Source organism: Paramisgurnus dabryanus, chromosome 15 (genome assembly GCF_030506205.2).
Source record: "Paramisgurnus dabryanus chromosome 15, PD_genome_1.1, whole genome shotgun sequence".
NCBI classification, from domain to species: domain Eukaryota; kingdom Metazoa; phylum Chordata; class Actinopteri; order Cypriniformes; family Cobitidae; genus Paramisgurnus; species Paramisgurnus dabryanus.
Window position 1 is genome coordinate 10,573,633 of NC_133351.1, and position 26,593 is coordinate 10,600,225.

Consider the following 26,593-nt stretch of genomic DNA (forward strand, 5'->3'; position numbering starts at 1 on the left):
AGTCTCACTCCCTCAACAAAGATATTGGACTTCCTTCTTCAATGATGCAAAATGATGATTTTTACATCATTGAAAGAAGGAAGTGCAACACTGAAATCTGTATTTCTCCTGTCTCAGCGGCAACTGAGGAAATGATGCATGACCATTCAAAAACATGACTGGGGTTCTAACTATACAAAGCTTAATGCAAATGGGTGAAGTGTCCCTTTAAAAACTGTATGAGTTTTTTTATTCTGTTAAATACAAAAGAAGATATTTAGATAAAGAATAATAGGAACACAATCAACACTAACTTCCATAGTAGGATAAACAAATACTATAAAAGTCAATGGATCCCGTCAACTGTGTGCTCATCATCATTTATCAAAATGTCTTCTAAAAGACAAAACATAAAAAGTGCAACAATAATTAATATTATAATTTATTAAAAAATTTTAAGTATCAACTTTGACAACATTTTCTCTTTAAAAAACCTGAAGTGTATAGTCATTCAAAGCTCTTCTTTGTGTATTCACATCACATTCTTGCAGGTGATATACAACTTAAAATCACACAGTCTGTTAAAATAAACTATTAGGATTCATAATTTTCTAGTAGCTGGTCACTTCAGTACAACATGGTAACCATCATTACTTTCATCTGCAATCACACAGGTAAAAAAAGCTAACATTAACCAAATACAGTATTATAATAAGCACAAGGACATTATGAATTAAATGTGAATCCATTAATTGGATTGGTGTTTTACATTGTAGCTTGTTATTTAAGACACTTTTAAAAGTCAGATCCATTCAATTGTGACACAATCATATTGTATTCTTAAAAACAAACTGATTTACTTCATATTTGTATCTATTATAGAAAAGTCCTGCTTATGAAAGCATCTTTTAAGCAATGGACATCTGGTTAATTTTCTCCTGATAAGTACAACCTGACAAACATAAAGCTATCAGATTAGTTGAGATAAGTGTCATGTCCATGAATTTACCTTTCAAAGAGCTGATTATGAAGCTGGTCTCCTCTGTGAAGTTCTGCACCATCTGAACAAATACAATATTTTTATTATATTCCTGGAGAATTATATTTTCAGGGTCTATATTTTAAAAATCAGTAACTGGAATGGATTATGGGGGAAAGACTGCTGCTAACATAAAAACCTGTGTGCTTTTCAAACCATGACTTACATGACCTGTTAGTTATACAGTTGCCATAAATGTCAATTAAAAGTTTAAAATAAAACTTTTTTTTTCTAAGAAAAGCACCCAAATCTCCTAGCTAATCTATAGGACCAACTTCTGCCCTCTTACCGCATCTGAAACCAAGACGTAAATCCCTGTCGGCCCTTGTCTGTACACATGATGAATCTGCTGTGAGGGCACATTATATAGATTGGCTATCTTCTCAGTGAGCTCAAACACAGTAAGGTCCTCTAGGTAGAGGGCATGGAAGACTACAAACAAAAAAATGAAAAGCCAGAGTATTAGGAATACGTCTGAATGGTTCCTGCATGTCACAGGTATCATAAACACTGTGCTGTCTCTTACCTCCATCAGCCCCTCCTTTGGCATGTGATTGATATCTATTCTGCAGCTGAGATACATAGACAGTGAGACGTGGTTGTACGCACCTGACAGACATTAAAGCGAAAAGATCAAACAACATGATTATGAAGCATCAAATTTGGATCATGGTGACTGGTGAACAGTGTTTATTTAAAGAGATAGCTCACCTCCCCTCGATTGCATTAAAAAGACGGATTCCATCAGCAGGCCCACAGATCTGAATGAAGTCGTCTCTGCTCATTTTTAGCAAATCAGAACCTGTCGGTCAAATTAACATTGTTATTTAAAGAATAATCGAGCACTAACATTTTAGGTAAACATGGGTACTATGGCTCTGTTCTGAAATGTAATGATCTGGCCATAAAGACAACACTTTAAGACATCATAGTTGCACATAAAAATGTTTGGGTCAAATTCTAATCTAGCATTGGTTTGTGCAAAAGGCAATCCCAGAATGCACTGTGGTGAGCTCACAGAAAAATATATTGTCAATCAAGCAATGTTGGTAAAGCACTGCAGTTTACTAGATTTCAGATGAGAGCCAATAATATAGTTCAGCTTACCTGAAAAACCAGAGAAAATCCTGCAGAAAGATGAGAACCTATTACGATGCAACCACTGCTGTGTGTCATGCGCGGAGGACGATGGCAACAGGTGCTACATGGCAAAAATAATAAAAATCCCTGTAATGAGCATAGCATCATCCATGTTCTCAAACCTATACACCTATAAAATAAGAGAGAAAGGCATTAATGCTTTAACTAGATCTCAAAATACTTACATCAGAGTAGTTGGGCAGGAGTAGCTCCCCCTGCTGGCCTGAAGAGAAGTTTCTATAAACGCAATAAGATGGGAGAGCAGTGGGCTTTTTGGGTATTAATGCTTTTATCTTGTATGCGAGAAAAGCAAAGTATAGCCAACGCCAGGACTCACCCCTCTTGAAAGCTGTATGAAGCAGGACTGCTGGGATAAACAGGAGATCTTGTAGTGTTGATAGATGGGGCTTCAGGCCAAGGGAAGCACTTAAAGAGAGGAAAGGAAATTATACAATGTTAGACGACTTTTTTAGTTTCAACCCTTGCCATTTTTTACAATGTGGATTGTTCAGCATGCAAACAAGTGAACTTCAGTCACATCTTGTTTGTGCAAAAAAGCTTAATATTTTACTATGGTCAGTCAAAGGAGAGAGGTATTTGTGATCATTAACAGATCAGCCAAGTTAAAGGTGCATTGGGTAACTTTTAGAAGGATCTATGACAGAAATGCAATATAATTTACATATTATCAGTGGTGTATAAATACTTAATAACAAAATGAATCATATTGTTATTATTATCTTAGAATTAGTCATTTTTATCTACAAACACTGTGGGTCTCCTTACATGTTCTTATAGAGGGCATGTTGTCACTATGTTGTTTCAGACGATGATAAATTTGTCATGTGGTGGCTACCGTAGCTCACCATGCGTTTCAAAAGGGAGGGGTGGGCTGTGGACTGAGCAATTGGTTGCAATTCACAATCTCACCGCTAGATGCCGCAAATAAAATCTAAACAGTGGACCTTTAAATGAATACTTCTCACAAACCAATTTTTTTTATTTACCCACCCATACCTTACCTCGGTAAGCAGAGTAGTTTTATAGGAGGGTTGATATTTCTCTCTATCTTGCAGACTTTTTTTCTCAATTTTCTCTTGGTCATTCTTGAGTTTGCGATCCGCGCCTTTTGGCTTGAGAAGAAAATTGCAAGATGACATTTTCTGATCAATAAAGTTACAGTGTCATTTCTGGACCATCAGGCGGATTTACAAAAATGATAAAATAATGATAGTTTTCCAAACAGATCCATTGCATTAAAGGAACAGTATGTAAGAAATGTACATCAATTAATCATAAAATGGCCCTCATATGTCACTAGACATTAAGAAATCATTTTAATTTCAAATACTTATATCACTGACAACAGTGGTCCGGACAGGACATTGTCATTTAAAAGTGGAGTTGCAGCACTCAACTGATGTTTATGTTGTCAATTTGTGTATTAGCCACCAGTTGTGTGATTGCAGTACCAGTTTTGGCCACAATCCTACATACTGTTCCTTTAAATATTAATAATATTGCATTGTGATGACTTCAGACTGTGAAATAAAGTTGAAGTTAGTGTTAATGTTACAATACTTTCTCTAATTTCAGTTTAATCTGCAAAAAAAGGTTTAATCTGCAAAACAACTATAAATAAGTACATGTAATATATTTTAGGATGGCAAACTGTAAATCACAAACAGTATGTGACCCTGTACCACAAAACCAATAAGTAGCACAGGTATATTTGTAGCAATAGTCAAAAATACGTTGAATGGGTCAATTTATCAATATTTTATGCCTCAAATCAATATGTGTTGCTAAGGACTTCATTTGGACAACTTTAAAGGCCATTTTTAGTATTTTTATTTTTTGCAACCATGGATTCCTGATTTTCAAATCGTTGTATCTTGGCCAAATATACTTACTAACTATACATCAGTGGAGAGCCTATTTGTGCAGCTTTCAGCTGATGTATCGATCTCAATTTCAGTTCCAGGTTAACATATACTTAAAATTGTTTTATACATATTTTACAGTCTAAAGCAATCACAATTCTCACAGTTTAGATTCAAAAGTTATCTTTTCACAGCTCTACCTTAAATACTTTGACCTGGCAGCTGGCGGAGTGCATATATTTAACATATTCCCCCTGCTTGCTGGCTGCAAATGTGTCTATCTGAATGCGGAAGGGGACTCCCTTCTCTCCACCATGTTTTCTAGGAGTAAATTCGGTGCTAATGCAGTTAACCTGCATATGAAGAGACAGAGAAGTTACTGCTTTTGATAATAAATTCAGCATAAAAGCGATTGAATTTATAAAAAATATACCCGAATAAACACAGAGGCATTCTGTTCAGGATCCCAGAGGAACTGTATGGTATTAAGCTGCAATGGATGTGCTTGAGGATCCACGATCCCCACTGACAAAGGGACATCTGAACATATAGACATAGTAAAACATTTTGGGAATTCTTTATGTTCATTTTTAGTAAACAGCATACTTTATGATAGCGTAAATATTTTGATCATTTTATAATGATAAACGTCTTAGACTTTCAAATAGGGAAGACTGGTCTATATCCAAGATTCTGTCTCCTGGTCGGTTCCATCTCCATCCCTCCAGCTGTTGGTGCTCTGTGTACTGAAGCCGTCGGTCATGAAACACCACACGCAAAATACTCTGAAAACAGGCTAGCATAGAGTTAGGATAGTATGATGACATGCAAGCTTATAAAGAAGAAGAATAGAATAATGTAGTAATAATTAACACAAAAACTTATAGAAGAAAGTTTCAAAAATTCAAAACCTAGAAAGTATGATCAACAGTCATACTCATAGGTCAAAAAATCCAGAGCTTTAAAAATATCCCATGCATGTGCATTGTATTTATTAATACATTATTGTATTTAATACAGTATTTTATTGTATTATTATACATCTTCACACCGTTTTAATGAGAAGCAGAGTAATTTCCTAAAATACATTCAAATGAAAAATGTATTTAAAAATATTTGAGAAACAAGCTCCAAAATAATATCATTAACTTACCTTAATATATTTGGTGCTTATACCTTTACACTCCGTCAGTTTTCTGTTAAGCATACGGATTTCATAGAACTGACCTACAGTTATAGAAATAAATCTGATTTAAATGTGAAAAATGCAATAATTCAGTAAGATAATATGGCAGCGGTGCACGATTAATAACCAATACCTTGATTTAGATAAGTGAGTGCTTCGTCTTGTAGTTTCACAGCTGGAGATGTGGCTGCACAAAGCACATAATAAAACGGAGTCACTTTGGATTCAGCACAATGCTGCTCCTCGTGCTTCAGAAAATGGGCAAGAGCATCTCTGAAAGAAAATGATGTTAAAAGTTCAGTGACCACACCCGAGCACCAACAGCAACAGCATAGGTATGTTGATATAAAGATTTTCGTTGCAAAACGAGATAACTCCGTTTTTAACATTTTTGTCAAAACATCTTTATTTTTCAGTTATAATGTTATTATTTTTGTTTTATGGTGCTACTTAGCTTTAAGTTATGAAGGTTTAAATCAAAACAAACCAACTGCAGTTGAATTGATATTAATTGGAATACACAACCAAAAAAACGCAACGAAACTCTTCATATAGGATAAGTAAAGTAACTTACTATACATATACTATAGTATAATAATGCTTCTACTATTATCAACTAAGCATTATTTTAAACCTTCCAAACATTTTAATTACATCACCTAACAAGCTCATGGCAAATTATCCAATAGTAACATAAAATGATTAAATTCGTGTTTTATTATAAATTAACTTATCACTTATAAATGAAAATGTTTCGTAATAAGTTATGACTTATCTTAAAGATCATTAACGAAATGTAGGAATTTATAACGACTAACGTTACCACTGGACAAACAAGTGACAAAACTTACCTTACATGCGCGTGCTGTTGATAGGTTTCGGGATGACTGTGCCAAAACAGCATGTTTTCCAGTTCGTATCCCAGAAAATAAGAGCTATAATAAGTGATCAAAGCCTTTCGGGATACCAGTGTGAACACAAAAGCTTTACTAAAACCTTTAATGTGTCCGCCCGTCTTATATACTCGATTGACACGCGTGTGATTATCATAACGTCTCAGGTAACCTGCAGGCTTGTTCGACTTCATGCGGCGCTGCGAGAGCCGACATGCGGATGACGTCAGCGTACCGCGAGAGCGAGTCGAGAAATCACATGTGAAAATTCTAATTTGGAATCGTTCTCGCGGTACTTCGACGTCATCCGGCTGTCGGTTTTTGCAGCGCCGCATTAAGTCGAATACACATTACGAGTGGCCGGAACGCTGCGCAGACCGATCCGCGTATGACATCATATGACGGTCTAAGAAACGCTGTATGACGTCTTCAAAATATCAATCCCGTTCCTCAAATCGACTAGAAAAAGCTATTACCGTGTTGTTTTTTTAACAGCGTGAACCTGATATCAAAGTTCAGGACTAGTTGTTGATAAACCATATTTAGCATAAAGTACTTCGACTTTACGTGATGCTTGTGCGCATGCGCCTTGACATTTCTGGAATAGAATGTACAAAATACTTTAACATTTGACTTAAACTCAGAAAAGGAACGCAGCACACATATTTAACCCAACCTTATTATAATTAAATAAATTAACAATATCATTTATACTATATTTTTATACTATATCCCTAGATACTGTGTTTCTGTACGAGATTGTAAGTTATAACGTTTAATTAATTCATTATAGTTAATACCAGGGGTTTTCAAACTGGGGTCAGAAGATTCTGGGACCCAGAAATTTTTAAGAGAATAAAGACGCAGCAAAAATTAAAAAGTCTAATGTGTAGCCACTTATATAGTTGTAAACAATACGCCAACTTTATAATAAAAGTCCCTCTCTAAAGGTTCATCATGTATGGGTCCCTGACATCATAATGCTTGAAAACCCCTGGTTAATGCTACACTTTACTATAGTAAATACTAAAGTATATACATATTTTTTTCCCACGTTGGTGGATATTCTTTGTAAGATTTACAGCACTGCACCAAGTATAAATGGTCAGATGTGATACATTTTGACAAACATCACATTGACAGACATCACATTAACGTGCACACACAAAACATAAAGGTTAATAAAAGTAATAACAATAAATTCATATTTCTGGTTGTTTTATTTCTAGGGCAAACTTAAGTTGTTGTAAATCTATCACAAGCTTTGAAAAAAACTGTACATTGGGAAAGTAAAGGAAATAAAATAAATGTATAAATACAAGAGTGTATCAGTGTCCAATGACAAAACTTAACAAAATCTAACATGCTTAGTGAACAGTTAGATGAAATACTATTAGAGTTCAACGCTTCAGAAAACTCAGTGAGCTGCTTTTAATTTTAATACTTGCACTGCTGATCTTCACCATTGGCTTTTTTCCTTAAATTAACTTTTTTTTAACAAGTTGCCCCAGTCTAAACCAAAATAATGGTCCGTGGTCTAAATCAGATAAAAAATATTCGAATGAATGCTGCCTCAAACAAGAGTATGCGCAATTAGCATACCCAAATAAAAGCCACATGCCCCAGTATATAATACTCAAAGATAGTAGGCTGCTTCCAGTGCCTGTCCTTAATTTTTAATGTGGTCTGGTTCACAGTCTGAGAATAAACAGACATTTTGGTCAACTCTTAAATTTTGCACTTGCCTACTTCCCAACATGGGCGAAATATCATTAATAACAATAATAATACTGTATTTACAGACTGACCAGACTGCTGAGGTTACAGATTTCTCAAACAGCCAAACTTCAGTCAGTCACGGCAGCACAGGATTGTTACGTCTTCAAAACATGCAGGCTATTTGTTAACGTGCGAAAGAGTGCAACACCTTTTTTTCTTTCCTGTGGGAAGTGAGAAGCAAGATTGAAAGGTATGTACAATACACTTAACTCCCAGCATTTAAGATCGGATGGAGAAACAAAGATCTCTGAGAACATAACACAGCCTCAATCTCTAGTGATCCAAGATTTGAGGGTTTACATTAGTGTCACAGACATGTGCAGTGCCATGCTTTTACATTGTAGTAGTGTGAACAACTGTGGAAATTTTAACAGTCCGAGTATTGAAAACAGAATGAACATAAGGCAAAGTAGTTCTCGTTCCTATAGAGCATAAAGTGTAAGCAGGTTACAGATACTCCTGGTTATATTTTTCAACTCCGTTCCACATAAATTACAAGCATTAGTGAACTTTTTACATTATTTTGTTGGTTGTGGCTCGCACGTCTTTCCTGGCATGTTTTGTTTATAATTTACTCACGAAACCCTTCACTTTTTCGAAAGATAAAAAACAACTTTACATTCAGAAGTTTGTCCTTGTGTTCTGTAGTGAGGCATTTTTAAACACATTATCCATCTTATACTAAAATTAATACAAAGGCCTTATAATTTGCCTAAGACTTGGAAAAAAAAAGATTTCCTACATTTTCGCCATTGGGGTACGATATGGTCCCATGTTATCGGTGTACTTGCTAATACAAGAAATAAAAATTGATATTAGAACATTCTTTTTTGGTTGTCATTGTAGCCAAACCTACAAGTTGATTAATTTTTTTTCTCTAGTCTTTACATTTATCACTCGGCCAGCCAAATGATCCACTAGCATTAACTAAGATTTAATTGATGTATTAGCCAACTGTGCCCATTTAAAATGTAGTCAAATAACTTAAACCTACAACACCAATTGCAAACATAAGTTAATAACAAAGTTGAAGCAACCCTGTTTGCTCCATTTAAGGAAGCAAGATTTGATCCCTATTAAAAGGCCGGAATTCGTTTTTCCACTATCCTTACATTCTGTCAATGTTCCACAGATCAAAGGAATCATGTGAGACTAACTAAAAGGTTTCCAGGAATTAGATGAAAAACAGTCTGATTGTGATGAGCAACATGTTTCTCCTGGAGATATGAAGCTAGATTGGGATAAAATAAAACACGATGTATGGAGGAGGCACAGCTACGTTTCCAAAAGCACATGAAGGGCACTGATCGAAGTATATCTGGCTAGCTGTGAGAGGAAACATCTGAAGAACTGCTGCTGTTGCTGTTTGTAGTCTGGGCCCTCTTAATGTACAGATTCAGCAACTTCATCTGTGGGGATAAAAGCAAGAATGTCAATTTTAAAACAGCATATGGTAAAACTGATTTGAAATTGTTAAAAAATGATCCTCCAACACTAGTCAAAAGCACAGGAGAAACAAACAAAGACTGCGGTACTAAACAGGGTGAAACTGAAGTCATTTTATGGAAGTCATGCCAACGATTAAACCTGACATCATTTGTACCAAAAATGTTTTTCTTAAGCTCAAATTGCAAAACATTTTTCGAGGTTACTTAGCCTACTACTGCTCATGCGCACAGGTTGGTAAGCGCATCACACAACTCAGTATAGAGCTCCTACCATTAGTCTTTCTTGATTGATGATTGGTTCCATTTAAAGGTGCAATGTGTAAAATTTGGAAGAAAAGAAAATGGAATATAATACACATAACTATGTTTTCAGCAGTATGTAAAGACCCTATTACCTTAAAATGAGCAGTTTTTATGTACATACACCGTGTCCCCTTAAATGTAAGTCGCTGTCAAGTTTCTACAGTAGCCCTAAATGGACAAACTTGTCACTACGTTGTCTCAGACAATGACGTGTTTGTCCCGTGGGGGCTACCATAGCTTTTAGGGATGGGCACGAGTACTTGATTGCTCGAGTACTCGAACGTGGCATCGATGATTGATCACAAAAATGATGATCGTGTGGGTTTATTTATTTTTTGGGGTTATGGCGGCATTTGGATGTCTGCAGGGCTCCAGACTAACTTTTTTCACTAGGAGCACAGTGGCCCCCAGCTGAAAATTGTAGGGGCGCAACCAGAAAATTTAGGGGCACATACCGTAAATCAACATACTAACCAAATAGTCACATTTCTACTAATTAATATACTGTATTACTAATAAATACTTTGATGATAGATGCAAAAAGTACAATGTGCTGTTTTAAATTCAGTGTCACATCACAAAAAAAGGTCAAATTTACTGGTCGCACATGAAGTCTTGCATTTTGTGCCGCTAAATTCATATTGTATATTAGATTTATGTTGTATATAAGGCTTAATATTATGTAGAGTGTGTCATATAGAAAGCACTTCAGTTTGTGTTTATTAACCCTTTAGTTTTACTTTCTGTTAAAAACATTTAATTCATTAATAATCTAGCATGTGTTCATTTTTCTGTGATAGTTTCTTCAAAGTTAAGTTTTATTTGAGTGTTTTTATTAAAAATATTTTCATTTTCACAATGACGTGTATGCCCTTTGATTGCCCTACCCCCAGTTAATCGAGTACTCGTTCTTTATAAATGCACATCCCTAATAGATTTACTATGCGTTTCGAAAGAGACGGGTGACTTTTGGACTGAGTCGTTGTTTGCAATTCTTTACTCTGTCTCACTGCTAGATGGCGCTAAGAACGACCATATTAGGTGTTGCATTGCCCCCTATTTTTAGTAATTGCAGTCTTCAATTTTGTCATATAGAAAATCTTTGGTGATATTTTGGAATGGTAAACATGTGATCATACCTTGCTACCAGTGAGCTGGGCCAAGTGGGGCTTTAGCTCCTCACCAATCACTGAATAGATGGCCACCAGACAAAACACACTGGCCTTTCGAACACTGCTTTCTGTGTTGTCATAGCCCTGCAGACAGACAGACAGACATTAACAAGAGTGAGATAGTCTCTGGTACAAAGAAGGCAGTGTGTTGACAATGTGGGCTAATGCAGAGTATACAGACAGAATCGGGTCAGTTAGTAAATGACCAAAACTGGTGCTGAAACAACTTATTGTGGATTTGAATCTAATTTGAATCTGTATATGCGCATGATTCACGCACCATCATTTTAAACCCATATAATGTTACATTTTTTGTTAATAAATAAGGTTTAAATGGGACACTCTGTCCATTATATCCTAATGTTAACAGAGTAAAAATATGTTATAACTGAATGTTGCAAACAACGTAATACTCACTTGTAGGAGTCCAGGAATGATGTCTGGCATTAACTGATGCAAGGACTCTTTAGAAATGCGCTCAACGACTTTGCTTTGCATCTTAATAGCAGCCAGGTTGATGGGATAGTCTGCGGTCTGTACAATGGGACATAGCACTTTGATGCATTGCTCTGGGTGAATGGAACCGGCCAATGTAGAGGCAGCCTCTTCAGCTGCTCTTACCACCTGCACATACAATACAACATCATTATGAGACGAAGTTAGTTTGCAGAGTGTGAAGTTCTAATCGTATAGTTCAGTGGTTCCCAAACTTTTTTAGTGTGTGGCCCCCCTTGTGTACGTGCATTCCTCCGCGGCCCCCCAAAGAAAATTTGTGACAAAAAACTGTTCTAAAACTCAACATTTTAATAAAAAAAAAAAAACATTAAATTATACAAGAAAAGTAGTGCTTTTGGTTAGTAGCCTTATTTTTTTAGGTTTAATTACACAGAATTCATGATAAATTTATGTATTTCATAAAATGTCATAAAACTGGGGCCCCCCTAGCACCATCACGCGGCCCCTCTGGGGGCCCCGGCCCCCAGTTTGAAAACCACTGGTATAGTTAACGTTATGGTTATTGATGAAGTGTGAACCAGTTATAAGAGTTTAATTATATTTCAGTTTAGATGTACAGTAAAATTTAAGGAGGTGAAATGAAACAATTCCGGCTCAGGTTCAAATTTCATTCAATTTCAATCACGGCATTGACTGTCATGACAACAAGCAGCTTATTTTGCACTGAGAAAAGAAAATTGTTGTCCACCAGTGGCCTGCAGCACATTCATTTATTCATCCAAGTGTTAGGTCATCTCAATTTAGATGTTACCAAGGTGCTCAGTTTCCACAGGTGCAAGGGTTGAATTTACAAATGGATTAGAGAGGCCAATTGGCTTACTTCTCTCTTTATGAGGTCTTTACAACAAATGTCACCTGGCAAGCTTGATTTCTCAGCCACGTGTCAGGGATACGATGGTAACAATGAGGTGTTGCTTAAATATTTCTACATCAATTCATACGAAAAAAAAAAAACATACAGAAAAACACAATTTTGCTACAAAATTTTATAAATACTAATAACAGTATTGTCTTAGTAAATTTCCACATTAAAGGAAAACACCACTTTTTTCAATATTTTATTATGTTCTTACCTCAACTTAGACAAATTAATACATACCTATCTTTTTTCAATACGTGCACTTAGTCTTTGTACAGCGCATCGTGAATGTGTTAGCATTTAGCCTAGCCCCATTCATTCCTTAGGATCCAAACAGGGATGAATTGAGAAGACACCAAATACTTCCATGTTTTCCCTATTTAAAGACTGTAACATAAGTAGTTACACGAGTAAGTATGGTAGCACAAAATAAAGTGCTGCAAACTAAGTGCTCTTCCGCCAAACAATGTATTTCTCATTTTTTATCCACTTTAAAAAATAGCCACGTTTTGTGCCACCATACTTGCTCGTGTAACTACTCATGTAACAGTCTTTAAATAGGGAAAATATGGAAGTGTTTGATGGCTTCTAAATTCATCCCTGTTTGGATCCTAAAGAATGAATGGAGCTAGGCTAAATGCTGACACATTCCCGACACGCTGTACAAAGATTAAGTGCACGCATTGAATAAACATAGGTATGTATTAATTCCTCTAAGTTGAGGTAAGAACCTAGTAAAATATTGAAAAACAGTAGTGTTTTCCTTTAAATAATTGAGTTTATATTATTATTTCTAAGTGCTTTGAGATGGTAATTTCAAACCTCCTTATGAGAGTCCTTGTGAGCTTCTAGCGTCTTCATGATGGTGAGTTCTGCATAGTTTTTGAAGCGTGCTGGTTGGTTCCTCAGGATCTCCTTCAGAACTCGTAAAGCCAGCGCTCTGATTGTGTGCTGAAACACAAATACAATCATGACTAGCCAGATAATGCACCAGTACACAACGCTGCCATATATTACTAAAGCCTATTACATAATAACAAATGATGGCCATTGAGTGCAGTGACTTTTGATGGTACTCATTAAAGCTGCAACTCTCTTAAAGGAGCTATAAATGTAAAGTAGTGCTCACATCCTTGTCCCCAAGTGTTTCCAATAGCAACAGTAAGATGGTTTTGAAGTGTTCGTCCCAAACAGCCAGGCTGTCCTCACGTGCAATCTTCAGCAGTTCGATCAAGGCTCCCTTCCTTTCCTCCACTCGCTCATTGTGATTGGACAGCTCCTTCAGCAGGTCTGCCACCAGATCTGAGTGACCCGGAGCAATACAAGTCAAAGAAGAAACTACAGGAAACACAGCTAACATCCTTAATTAACCTCCTAAGACTCAAGCTTTGGCTTGCATTTTATATTTCTTCCAGCTATTTGGGTTTAGGAAGAACCAATAAATATAATAAACAAATCTTTAAACATGAAGCAGTGTAACTGTCCATGTTTGTGTACAACAGGTTCCAGTTCCACAGAATTAAGTATTATGGTGCAAACAACATGAAATGTGATATCCTTGTATGTGGACACACCAGGTCTTAGGAGGTTAACCTTACTTGGATCAATATTTCAATACATTTTAGGGTCATCTGTTTCAAATGACCCATCATACACATGGCAGTCATATTTAATCTTAAAATCAAAATGAATAAATGCCACAATGCAAATAAAGTCCATAATGGTCAGAGTACATTTTCTTCATGGCTTATTTTTCAATATTTTGGGTAAAATGTGATCTGGCCATGTTGACATTTGACTCAGCCTTATATGTGACCCTGGACCACAAAACCAGTCATAAGGGTAAATTTTTTATTGTTGTTTATGCATTATCTGAAAGCTGAATAAATAAGGTTTCCATTGAGAAAATCGTCTTTAAAGTTGTCCAAATGAAGTCATTAGCAACTGCATCCACTTATAATGTAAAAAAAATAAAGTAAAATAAAGTTTTGATATATTTACGGTAGAAAATTTACAAAATATCTTCAAGAAACATGATCTTTACTTAATATCCTAATTATTTTGGCATAAAAGACTCAAACACAAATTATTTTGGCCCATACATTGTATTTTTGGCTTTTCTACAAATATTCCTGTGAAAACACCACCGTTTTTCAATATTTTACTATGTTCTTACCTCAACTTAGACAAATTAATACAGACCTATATTTTTTCAATGCATGCACTTAATCTTTGTACAGTGCGTCGTGAATGTGTTAGCATTTAGCCTAGCCACATTCATTCCTTAAGATCCGAACAGGGATGAATTTAGAAGCCTCCAAACACCTGTTTTCTCTATTTAAAGACTGTTACATGAGTAGTTACACGAGTAAGTATGGTGGCACAAAATAAAACTTTTGTTTGGAGCCATAGGAATGAATGGGGCTAGGCTAAATGCTAACACATTCACGAAACGCTGTATAAGAATTAAAAGTGCACGCATTGAGCATTGAAAAAAGATAGGTATGTATTAATTAATCTAAGTTGAGGTAAGAACATAGTAAAATATTGAAAAACTGTGGTGTTTTCCTTTAAGTCCAGGGTCACACAGCCATCATGAGCTATCAATTTGTAAAGCAGACATGTTCTGTTAGTTTTAGTTAGAAGGATTCGAAGTAGTAGTTAACAGTTAAAAATTGTTAAAGCTTTTGTTTTGATTGAAAAGGGTTAATCATAATTTTTATCACATAGATTTTAAGTGACATGGATGTGTTTGCAATAAAATGCTGTTAGTACTAAAGCGAAGCATTAAAATCATCACTAGGTTTCTGTCTGATCTCCCCATTCTTGTATTTCTTTGTATTAGTGCAGGTGATCTGTAGCAGTGTTATATCACATGACCCTGTTAGCAACATCACCATGGCATTTAAGGCAAGTTGACATCACATGGGAGACAGTGAGATGGATGAAGAAGATGAGAGGGTGATGAGGGGAGTACATGACAAAAGTTGCAGGTGGTTACCAGGAGTAAAGGTCTTGGGCAGCACCATCTTGTTCTCACCACAGTCCTGTCGACGGCCTGTAAAAGAGGAAGGACAGGAGGGGGGAACAGCAGGGGATGTGATGACGCTCAGACTCTACTATCCTGCACATTACACCTTTGGGGGCAGTATGGAGTATGATGATGAAAACAATGAGAGTGAAGTTATCGGAGGTATATGATCACCGGGCAGACTCACAGTCACGAAACTGATCCACATCATCATCGAAGACAGCCTCTTTAAGGGCGCTTTTGTCATAGGATGCAATTGTGTCTCCGTAGCCGTACGGGGCGAACTCGCGTGTCCGTGGCACGGCAAAAGACCGCGGGGACGGCGTGTTAAGCAAAGACGTTTTGTTATCCAAAGCGGTTCGACCTCCTTCCATTACGTCCAATCCTAGTCTAGCATCAGATCCTGGAGACGCACCTTCCCTTCCAACCTAAGACATGAAAGCAAAAATTTAACCTATTTGCAATTTTATTGTGAATGGTTCCTTTCTGTATGTTATTTGTAATAATAAAATCAACTTATTATTAGGGCTGTCAAAAGATTAATCGCGATTAATGTCATCCAAAATAAAAGTTTGTGTTTACATAACATGTGTGTTTGTACTGTGTGTAAATATTATGTATATATAAATACACAAACATTCATGTATATATTTAAGAAATATTTACATTTTAATACTGTATATACATTTATATAATTTAATTTAATTAAATATTTTATATTTAAATATAACCAATATTTCTTAAATATATCCATGATTGGGTGTTTTATACACCGTACACACACGTTATGTAAACTTTTATTTTGGATGCCATTAATCACGATTAATCTTTTGACAGCCCTACTTATTATACATATACTAGATGTAATTCAGATTATACAACAGCAGGAGTGTTCAATGTTTCATCAATAAAACTAATTGGTCTGTCGATCCAATAGCAACCAGCTTTCATTTTGCATCTGGAGACACATTTGTGTCACTGTTAAAGGGGAATTCCGCCCTAAAACGGAATTTAGGGTGTTTTTTCGTTGTTAACGAGTCAAACTTTCATTTAAAAGCATATTTATGACTAAAGAGCAACATTTAAGATATTTAAGATTTTCGTTTTCTGGTAAACTGGCCTTTGAATGGGAGTGAATAGGGCATGTCGATTGAGCGCACAAAATCTCTATTTTTACAACACTAAGGAGGCTCGACACAACGTGATACTTTACTCGAAGTATCACGTGGGTCTCTACACATGAACGCGAGCATTGAGAACATTGTTTGTGTACACAGATTTTAGTAAAAGCGAAAAGTTTGGAACAACTTACCGTGCTGTTAAACTGCGTCCCGCCGCCATATTGCCAGTCATGAGCAATCGATTTCAGAATGCGATTGAATGGACTCCATAGGACGCTACTTTTCAACTACAGGGTCAATATTGTTTTTCACTTGAGACAAAACAACAAATTATCCGTGCATTTATATGGAACTATGCTTTAGGAGCTATCCATCTTTACTCTCCTTCCTCCTTATGTCGCATTCTGAGATCGATTTCTCATGACTGGCAAGATGGCGGCGGGACGCAGTTTAACAGCACGGTAAGTTGTTCCAAACTTTTCGCTTTTACTAAAATCTGTGTACACAAACAATGTTCTCAATGCTCGCGTTCATGTGTAGAGACCCACGTGATACTTCGAGTAAAGTATCACGTTGTGTCGAGCCTCCTTAGTGTTGTAAAAATAGAGATTTTGTGCGCTCAATCGACATGCCCTATTCACTCCCATTCAAAGGCCAGTTTACCAGAAAACGAAAATCTTAAATATCTTAAATGTTGCTCTTTAGTCATAAATATGCTTTTAAATGAAAGTTTGACTCGTTAACAACGAAAAAACACCCTAAATTCCGTTTTAGGGCGGAATTCCCCTTTAATATTCCCGAATTTAAAAGGCAAAGACTCACAGCATCGTCCTTTTTGCCATCACGTCTGATTGGTTCATTCAGGTCCTCTTGGCTGCGATAACTGAAGCTTTGGATGGCCTCTGTGACACCACGCAGCGAGCTGAAGATCTCATCAGAGTTCATGTTTTCTGTGTCATACTCCAGCATACTGAGAAAATGAAGATAGCAAGACAAATATTAAAAAACGAAGAAACAGAGATAAGATCGACTTTAAGCAACACATCACAAAAAAGCAACATACAGACCCAGACAGAGCTCCTGCTTCTAATGTCAAATGCCATGCATTTACAGTGTTTGAAAAGCCTGCCTGTGTGTTTATGTCATATTTATGAATGATTTAGTAAGGTTAAATGAATTTGTTCACAGAAAAATAACTCCTTTATTTTGGAGTGAAACTGCCACATGCATCCAGTGCGAATAAAGGGATGCAATCAGTATTCCTCAATGTAGTACTGTTCCCTAATTTTAAACTTTCACAAACAACCACTACTTTTAAGAGCAAATCCACCCTGCGAATTTTTTATAAAATCTTATATTTGTGCACAAACACGTCTGTGCATTACATGAAAGTATGTCTCTGGAAGTGGGTGGGAATCTGAGCACCCGTCCCGCCCCTCCTCGCCGTGACAAGCGGGCGGCTGAGTTACCTTGATGAGAGAGCGCAGCGGAAGGCCCTAAGTGAGGGGCCAGCAGGAATAGAGGAGTGAGATGGAGGAAGAGGAGGAGGAGGGGGAGGTGGGTGCTTTAAGAGCCCATCGACACTCCAACCCCATAACCGACTGTGTCCACAGAACGGCCGGAGAGGAGGAGAGGAAGAGAGAGAAGAAAATAGTGTTCCAGTCCGAAGGTTGTGGTTAGCAGCATGGGTTAATAAGTTAATAGACCAGAAACCCCCAAACTCTCTCTACAGCTGATATGATTTCTTGAAAATCTCTTATAAAGGTCTGGTTGGTAGAATGCTAAATACTGTAAAAATAAAACTGTAATAATTGTTTACCAACAATTGGTAAAGACCATGGCATGCTGTGGTAAATATATCTGACCCTGCCTGTCAAAACCTAGCTAAAGCTTTTTGTGATTTACAGTTTTCTACATACAATCATCCTAAAAAATATGAAAATCTAACCTTGATATCTTAAATATTGACTGGGTAAGGTCTATTTTAAATTAAACATTTTGATCATACCATCATTTTGGGGGTTTCAGGTTTCAAAGGGAAGAAAACTATAAAGGTAGACTTGTCGAACCGAAGAAAACTACACGTCAATAAATCAAACGTGTTCACTGCTGTAAAAGGCCATCATGCATTAGTGTGCATGGTTCATGAAAGCAAAGAAATAAATGTGTTACCTGGGTGACAGCCCACCGTGTGAGCAGTTAGTTGGAGACGTAAGAGGGCTGGTCCTGCTTGTGGGGTGACGGGATGCAGTGCGACCCATAGTATTGCTCGGAGAACTCTGTGTTGGACATAGGAATGAATGAGTTCTCTATACGTATACATAACTATATGTATGGGGTTGCATATGGGCTTCTTACGACGCTGCTGGTGTTGCTGGAGTTCTTCAGATGGTTGTGCAGGAGCTTGGTGGCTCCATCCTGGAATGTTTTGGGCAGAGCACCCAGCAGCATGGTGAACTCGGGAGTGTTCAGCTCAAAGAGTGAGATCAGCACGATCTGGGCAGCCTGCACAACACAGCACAGACATTATCAGCGAGCTGGTTAAACACCGCAGTAAGAGGCGGTCCGCTAACACATGCTGAGAAATGCGGGAGGTAATAACTCAGAAGAAAAAGGCATTTATCAAACTGTGACTGCTTTGCTCCTATGAACAGAAGACAAGTTGAAATGTTGAGCTGGATACAAACTAAAGTGTGCACTACTCAGAAAACACAGTTTTGTACGCAGAGGGTAAATGCAAAGGTTTACGGCAAATATCAAATAAAAATCTCTTAATTCACAAAAAAGTTTTTTTACGTTCGCTTAAGGTGGTTTCTGACTTTGTGAAAAAGAGTAAATGCGAATAATGGGAGATGAAAACGTATTGGCGAAAATTAATTCCACGGGGTTCTAGCTGTATCAGCTGACGTTGTCTTTCCCATTTATGGGGCTCAAAGTCGTCGCAATTCCCTTGCTGCTAGTGCCTGCATCAAAAATGCTGCATTTCTTCTTCTGTGCACAGCATTCAGTTTGGCAATAACAAGCTGCACTGCTAGTAAATTTATAACTTGCCCAATCGTAACAAAATGCAGTCCTGTCTGCATTTTCTAAGCGTGCCGCATTTAATTGATTGGTTACTACGTTACCAATACCACTTGCTTGAACAACTTCATGGAAACGCACCCAATTCGCCTTTGTTTTTTTGCAACAAAAAACAAAGATTCACCTCACGTTTTGATGGAAGCTCAGCTACTGTAAAAAGGCTGGTTCAACCTTAAAAAGTAAATCACCGGGTTGCCTTAACATTTATAGTTAATTCAACTTAAAAAAGATTAGTTGACAGCAACTTTTTTGAGTCAACTAATATTTTTAAGTTGAATGAACTTAACAAATTTTATACAGCGTTACAACGATGCTCAGTTACGCAAAGAAAAGATGACAATGTTTAAATGTGTATGCTAATCTGCACTGATGTAGGCATCAAACATTTTCAGATGGGTGGGCCTATTTGTGCATTCAGAATTTCGATTGGCAGCACTAACGTTTGCTTTCTTATTGCATTTACCGCCCATAGTTTATATATGGCACTTTTCCATTGCATATTACCCCACGTTTGGTTTAGTTTGGGTCGGGTCAGCTTACTTTTGGGAGCTTTTCCATTAGGTGCATTACCTGGTACCGTTACTTTTTTCGTACCACCTCGGTTGGGGTTCTAATCGACCCGAGCTGATACCAAACGTGACGCAAAAACACTGCAGATCACTGATTGGTCTGAGAGAATCATCACGTCATCGCTATAATGTAAAATATTAGCTTGCGCTGTCTCGAGCAAACCTGTTGTCATCTGTGCTTTGCTGTATGTTCCCAAACTCCCTTTTAGCAATGAAAAACATCCACAGGTTGAGAATCAGGGACACCATAAAAGTTTTTTCCATTCTTGCAGTTTGTGGCGGCACATTCGCGACGCGCACGTTCACATATATGCTTAAATGCAACATAAATGAGGCTCAGCGGAGCGCCGTTGAAAGACGCCACGGGTGTTTGAACAGAAACTGTCATGTAAGACAGAGGTACTGAAAAACACAATGTGCAAAATTTTTATTTTGTGGCGGACTGAGAAATAAATAAATGTATGGGAATGTACAACGGCGCTCTCACTTGTGATGTCACAGCAGTATGCAGCGCAAATATAACGACACGCCTATAATCCCTCCCACTACAAATTGATACTAAACTCGATGGAAAAGCTAACCACGCCAAAGTGAGGTGAGCTGACCCGACCCAAACTAAACCGTGGGGTACAATGCAATGGAAAAGCGCCAATAGAGAGCTCAGATGTTTATCCTTTAACTCTGTTTTATGTTAAACGCATGCAAAAATGTTGCTTCACTCATTGTTACTCTATTATAGAAAATGAATAGAAAAATATACAAGTACACTTTAAGCAGTAGAGAGTTAAAAGCAATTAAGATAAGAAAACTTTACAACATAAAAAGATACAACACACTTTTTTTATTCAAATCATTATTTGGAAAATCATCTCTTTCTTAAGCCTTCTAGAAAAACATTATTGAAAACTGCATTATTAAGAATAGCATGTTAAAAGATTGTGTTCATCGGTCACTTCGCAAGGCAGATTAGAGTGAGGAGAGGCACACGGTTAGGCGCAGCGGTTACGTGTCGTTGGTTAGGCCGTTGGGTTGGCACTACCTGCTTGCACCTGTCCTCCAGGTGACTATCTCCAGGCAGTAGGGCTGTAGTGCTGGGCCTGCCTGAGAACTCCTCACTTGCCCAGTTATGAAGGGTCTGGGCCATCATATCATAGCAACAGGATTTGTCAGCGTAACAGATAATACACCAAGACAAACTAATGACCACGTATAAGTGGTCATCCATCAATTAACTGTAATTTACTGATCTTTAATTATTAAACTACAGTAAATGTAAAGCTGCAATCCGCATTTTGTTTGGTTACAAAATAAGCAACAACATAAAAATAGGCCCCTTTCTTTTTCAAAATGGTAAGCTTATATTTATTTAAAAGTAGAGCTGATTCTACTCAAGGTCTGATTTTATAGGAAGCATCAGGTTTATTCCAACAAACATTAAAATAAGTATGTAAAGTAACTAGCAATTTTACATTTTAAACTGAGACACAACAGAGAGGCAAATGTTATGGATTGCAGCTTTAAAAATACAGTATAAAACATTCTTGCATTAATATAAAAAGCTTAATGAATACTAACCTTTCTAACGTCAGAACTCTTTGGTTCTGTGGTCCAGGTGATAATCCGGGAGACCGCTAATCTTGTCTCACTCGAATTCACGAAGTCTCCGGGGTCCATCTGCCGTGCCAAGGACTCGATGTATTTCAGGATAGCCACCTTTACCTGCATTGCGTTATCAACAAAATCAGTATCAACCAACAGATGGCGATTCACAGCAGGTTTTTCGTAAGGGGTCACAAAGAAGTCGCTTTACCTTAAGATTAGGGGTTTGGGTCTGATCAACAATAAATCTCATCAGGATGTTAAACTGTTGGTCAAATGGGAAAGATTCCCTAAAAGACAAACAAGTGACAAAAGACATTATCCTCCTGGTGCTTAAAAAGTTGACTTTCTTAGTATTTTTGTCTTGTTTTCTGTAGAAACATCGAAACATTTTTAAATCAATATGTATTTTCTTGATGAGCAAAATGACCTACGAAATAAGTCAAGATTAAGTCTTAATTTAAGTCTCAAAATTATCCAATGGGTTGAAAAAATGTGTTCAAGTGTTTAAGAAAAAATAAAACTTATTTTTAGTTTTTTTTCTCACTACATTGGCAAGATATTTTTGCTTGTTTTAAGTTTAAATTTACTTAAATTATTTTTTTTATGTCTATAAACTAGACTTATTTTCTTAGGTCATTTTGCTCATTAAGAAAAAGCATCTTAATTTAAGAAATGTTTGATACTTCTACTGAAAACAAGTCATTTTTTGCAGTGTTAAGAGTTGTAACATACACATGTGGTTAACAGGTAGACAAACCTAGACTTAAGACTTACCGTGTGATGTCCAGAGCCTTTTGGACCTTAGCTTGGACTGAGCCCAAGAGGTCAGCTCCCATCTTCTTCAGTAGCTGAGTGAGTAGTACAAAAAGCCAGTCTTGAAGATCCTCTCTGTGTACAGTGATGAAGTCCACCAGAGTCTCCAAGAACATGCTAAACACCTAGAAGGACATTAATCCATCATTGGTCATTGATAAAAAGGATTTAAAGGGGGGGTTTAATGGTATTTCAAGCATTCTGACTTATTAACACAGTTATAGAGTTGTTTCCTCATGCTAAACGTAGGCAAAGTGTCAAAAATGCAGTTGGGCGTGTTTCAGAGTATTTCTGTGCCGAATGCACTTCGCCAGGGTTCGTACAAGTTTCGGCTAATTTTTTTCGATTACGGTTCTAACTGACGTTTCAGGGGTTTTCGATACGTATCACTTCTTTATATGGGCTTCCGCCGGAAAACTTCCCCCGGAAAACCCCGCCCAGCCGTCAGTCAGCGGGAGACGCTAGAGCTTGCTAACAGCTTATCACGCCACTCAGCTTTGTTTAATTTCAAAAGTCAACAATGGCACAACAAGAAGTGTGTTTTTGGATGTAAGGAGAAGACATCCAGCCTTATGGAAACAATGGATATAGTTTATTATCCGGATTAGCAGCGGAGTTTTGCGTGTGTGTGTTTGATGCGGTGGATTTTCATGACGAGTTACACGCGGTAAGTAAGACTTCTGTGTTATGTTGGAAATAGGCGCGTGTATATTATATAAATGACACGAACATGTAGTGAATCATAAGTTAAAACAGTGTTATATAGTGTTGCATGACTCGTACTCGCTCCTCCCGTGTTATAACTCCTCCTTCTTCATTTTTTCGTACGTTATCGGAAAGATTCGGTAAAGCTAATCTTTCTTTTATAAATCTGATTAAACTAAAGACTCTTCAGAGATATAAAGGATGTCATACTACTCCATAGGTACTCCAGATTAATATCAGAAATGCAGAAACAGCGTGTGTTACGTGAGCTTTAAAACTAGATGGGTCTTGTTAATTTTATCAAATATGTGACCCTTCCTATGAAATTAAGAGCTCTTTGCCTCATTATGAGATTAGGAGCATCAAAGTTTGATTCCACTCAATGATTTTACTTTAATTTCAATTTTTGACAGGATCTTACTCACTCAATATTAAAAAGATATCAAGATTATATTTTCAGATAATGTTCTTTATAATATGTAGGATGACTTTATGTAGAAAACAATTAATAAAAAATGACTTTAGCTGGGTTTTCACAGTAAGGGTCACATATGGACATCCAACACTAAGTTTTTAGCATGCTTTTTGCGGCTTCTAGGGTGTTTTGGCTTAATAAGACAATACTAGATAGTTACATACTGGCCATAGTCAAAAGAGATCAAAGCCTTTTTGATATTCTGGTCCTTAGATATGTTGTTGACTCCCTCCTTCAATCTAATGTTGTGTACACACCAAACGCGAAGCATCGCGTTCCTTGCATTATATTACTCACAGGATTTACCTTCGTGTCATGTGAATTTTTCGCTTGAGTTGAATATTTTCAATATTTTTGAGCAATCGCGTTGCCTAATTCACATTTGCATCGCCACGCGCAAGTTTGCGTCTATTCACGTCTTTGCATTGACTTTGTATGTAATCTACTCATGCAAATAATTGAATTCACGTTTGGTGTGTACCCTTTTGTGTGTACGTTTGGGTCCAAAGTCTCCCATTTTATCGTTTTCAATTTATAAATAACATAAGTACAGTTAAATTAAAATGTAATGCTAGGGCTGTTAATTTAACACGTTAATAAGATTGATTAGTTATGGGGAAAAAACGTGTTAAGAGACCTTACTAGTAATGGCACATGTCTCCATAACAAATCGCATGGGTTAAGTTATCACTTATGCGTATAGCACAACTTCTGTTAAACTCTGGGGTTAGGGGTTTAGAACAAACTCGTAACCCTTAAGCCCTGGGTATTGTCTGTTTTTTACGCATACGCAAGTGTACGCGCTTAATCGAAAGCATAGCCTTGCATAGCATAGTTCATTTGACTCATACACGTGTGCTGACTTTTGATGCATGCGCATTGCGCCGAATTGCAATACCTCTCATGGCCAACAAACTGTCCTACATAGTCCTGTACACGCATGCGTGACCTACCCGTACAATCTTCTTAGGGTTTCAAAAAAATCCTGGTGCGTGTACACACGCACGTACCGAGCCCCTAAGGTCACATTGGAGTAAAAAAAATCTAAAGTTTAGTTTCATGTGCTCACGTGAAACTTTCATGTGCTCACGCAAAACCTTCATGTGCAGATTTTTATGTTTAAGTTTAGTTTCGCGCGCTCGCGTGAAACTATCGCGCGCTCGCGTGAAACTTTCGCTTTCACGTGCGAGCGTGATAGTTTCAGGTGAGCACGCGATAGTTTCACGTGCTCGTGCGATAGCTTCACGTGAGCACGCAAAACTAAACGTAAAAAAAAATTCTGCACATGAAGGTTTTGCGTGAGTACATGAAAGTTTCACGTGAGCACATGAAACTAAACTTTATTTAATTTTGCTCCATGTCCCCTTAGGGGCTCCGTACGCACGCACTCTTCCGGTGACTAAAATTTTGTCACACGCACTTGACTATACTCCGGCCTTTAGTATGGGCAATAATAATAGTGATGCTTGGCAAATAACAAAGAATACAACAAAGTCATTTAGATATTTGTAAGATCCACTTACTCTCTATTGTTAAAATCCACATCAAGGCAGACCATGCAAACAACAGAAAAACACATTCCATTAGTACAAACACATTCCTTTAAAGAGTTAGATAACTATACTGTTTGCTAAATGAAGCCATCTTTTCAGTAAAACCATTTCACAACAGCACATATTTTAGGTTAATCCTTTATAAAAAAAAAAACATGGGAATGCTTCCATTAATCCAGCCGTTGTTATACACAGTAGATAGTGAAGTGTGAGCTGTCACAGAGGATACGGATGTCTCCTAATGCAGGTTACCTTGCTGTGAGGATCAGCAAACATTCTGGTGAATATCTCACAAAGCCTCTTAAGCTCCACACGGCTGAAACACAAAACAGATGGGATTGAAGACCTATTCAGACCCAGCACTAAACGAAAAGGCAAAAAATTGCAGACGAAAATTCTATCCCACCTGTATCATGTCTGTATCTTACTATACAGATTCAACTTCCCAAATTTTTTTTATTGCACAAAAAAACCCAATATGTTAACACTTTAGAGTACTACTACATATTGGATATAGATATTGAAATAATAATTTTTGGCATACTATATAACATTTTAAATTAACTAAATATATTTTATTGTGAGAAAGTTATGCTCCTCATTGTAATAAAATTTTTTAATTGGTTTATTAATGCATTTTTTGTTTTCATTTTTAAAAAATTTGAAGACCCATGTTCTTAAATACACAAGTTTATTGTGCTACACTGTAAAATGGTAATAATTTTCCTAGAGGCAATAAAAATGATATTATATCACACAACCAAAAACACTAAAAGCCATTTGCAATAGGCCACTATTCTTGAAAGGCATCACCTGAGAATACGCTGACTTTTTAACAGGTTCTGCAAACCCAGTAGGCCCTCCTTCCTCTCAGACCAATTGGAGCTGGCACAATGGTTCAGCACCTCCGCCACGTCCTCCGTCTGCCGCAGGTAGTGCGGGATGCCTCCGTTACGGGAGCTATAGGAACGTTCGGAGCAGGCGCTGGATGCGTCGCTGTTGGCATCGTCGTCTGACTCGTACCTCCTTCTCAATGGCTTGCGCTGAGAAGAGCATAGAGCGGATAAGCAACTAACAAGGTGAGACACAGTGCATTACTCAATTCAAATACAAGGATGCTGTTGAAATGAGAAAGCCATGCAGCGTTAAAAGTAATTAATCATTGGAAAAACCAAAGCGGCTGGTGGCAAAAAGTTTATTTTAAAAGTCAATTCTTCACTTTATATGATCCTTTACTGGAGTGTGACGGAAAAACAGTTCCTATGTTTGGTGTGAGTGAGTGTCATGAATAATTCAAACTGGTCACAGACAATTTCCAGAAGTTGGTAATGCATTAAGAGTTTGTCATTAGTATAGTAGAGTTGGTGAAGATGATGTAAGTGAAGAGTGTGTCACGCTTGGATAATTACATCTACTTATTTAGCAAAGGGGATGTGTCATGCTAAT

At 37.2% G+C, this 26,593-nt stretch overlaps 2 protein-coding genes across 26 annotated transcripts in view; both read right to left on the reverse strand.

Moving 5' to 3' along the window:
* Positions 1-408: 408 nt before the first annotated feature.
* On the reverse strand, positions 409-6,384 carry tfcp2l1 (transcription factor CP2-like 1). The gene is made up of 15 exons (XM_065252032.1): positions 6,079-6,384; positions 5,361-5,500; positions 5,195-5,268; positions 4,700-4,826; positions 4,475-4,581; positions 4,242-4,394; positions 3,181-3,291; positions 2,496-2,584; positions 2,344-2,395; positions 2,126-2,219; positions 1,730-1,820; positions 1,545-1,627; positions 1,308-1,450; positions 989-1,040; positions 409-639 (listed from the first exon to the last, which is right to left on the reverse strand). The coding sequence occupies exons 1-15, from the start codon at positions 6,312-6,314 to the stop codon at positions 602-604; spliced, it is 1,590 nt and encodes a 529-aa protein (XP_065108104.1). The 5' UTR covers positions 6,315-6,384; the 3' UTR covers positions 409-601.
* A 937-nt stretch (positions 6,385-7,321) lies between these two features.
* The window catches only part of clasp1a (cytoplasmic linker associated protein 1a), a 72,881-nt gene continuing 53,609 nt past the window's right edge, over positions 7,322-26,593 (reverse strand). For 15 of the 25 annotated variants that reach the window (XM_065252015.1, XM_065252007.1, XM_065252023.1 and 12 more), the window contains 17 exons: positions 25,961-26,190; positions 25,400-25,463; positions 22,376-22,539; positions 21,810-21,888; positions 21,575-21,718; positions 21,039-21,134; positions 18,708-18,854; positions 18,522-18,628; positions 17,819-17,950; positions 17,172-17,319; positions 15,416-15,656; positions 15,199-15,255; positions 13,327-13,499; positions 13,020-13,148; positions 11,240-11,446; positions 10,790-10,906; positions 7,322-9,308 (listed from right to left, as the gene is read on the reverse strand). In XM_065252015.1, the coding sequence (XP_065108087.1) occupies positions 9,222-9,308; positions 10,790-10,906; positions 11,240-11,446; positions 13,020-13,148; positions 13,327-13,499; positions 15,199-15,255; positions 15,416-15,656; positions 17,172-17,319; positions 17,819-17,950; positions 18,522-18,628; positions 18,708-18,854; positions 21,039-21,134; positions 21,575-21,718; positions 21,810-21,888; positions 22,376-22,539; positions 25,400-25,463; positions 25,961-26,190 (2,322 nt within the window). In that variant the 3' untranslated portion in view covers positions 7,322-9,221. The remainder of the gene's footprint in view (positions 9,309-10,789; positions 10,907-11,239; positions 11,447-13,019; positions 13,149-13,326; positions 13,500-15,198; positions 15,256-15,415; positions 15,657-17,171; positions 17,320-17,818; positions 17,951-18,521; positions 18,629-18,707; positions 18,855-21,038; positions 21,135-21,574; positions 21,719-21,809; positions 21,889-22,375; positions 22,540-25,399; positions 25,464-25,960; positions 26,191-26,593) is intronic. The other 10 variants (XM_065252022.1, XM_065252027.1, XM_065252025.1 and 7 more) reach the window with 4 other exon arrangements.

Excerpts from the sequence above, each read along its gene's own strand:
- tfcp2l1 (XM_065252032.1), bottom strand. The coding sequence starts at position 6,314 with ATGAAGTCGAACAAGCCTGCAGGTTACCTGAGACGTTATGATAATCAC. Across the intron at positions 4,827-5,194 it reads TAAGCACCAAATATATTAAG|AGTATTTTGCGTGTGGTGTT; the intron begins GTAAGTTAATGA and ends GCCTGTTTTCAG. Across the intron at positions 1,451-1,544 it reads CAAAGGAGGGGCTGATGGAG|TCTTCCATGCCCTCTACCTA; the intron begins GTAAGAGACAGC and ends TTTTGTTTGTAG.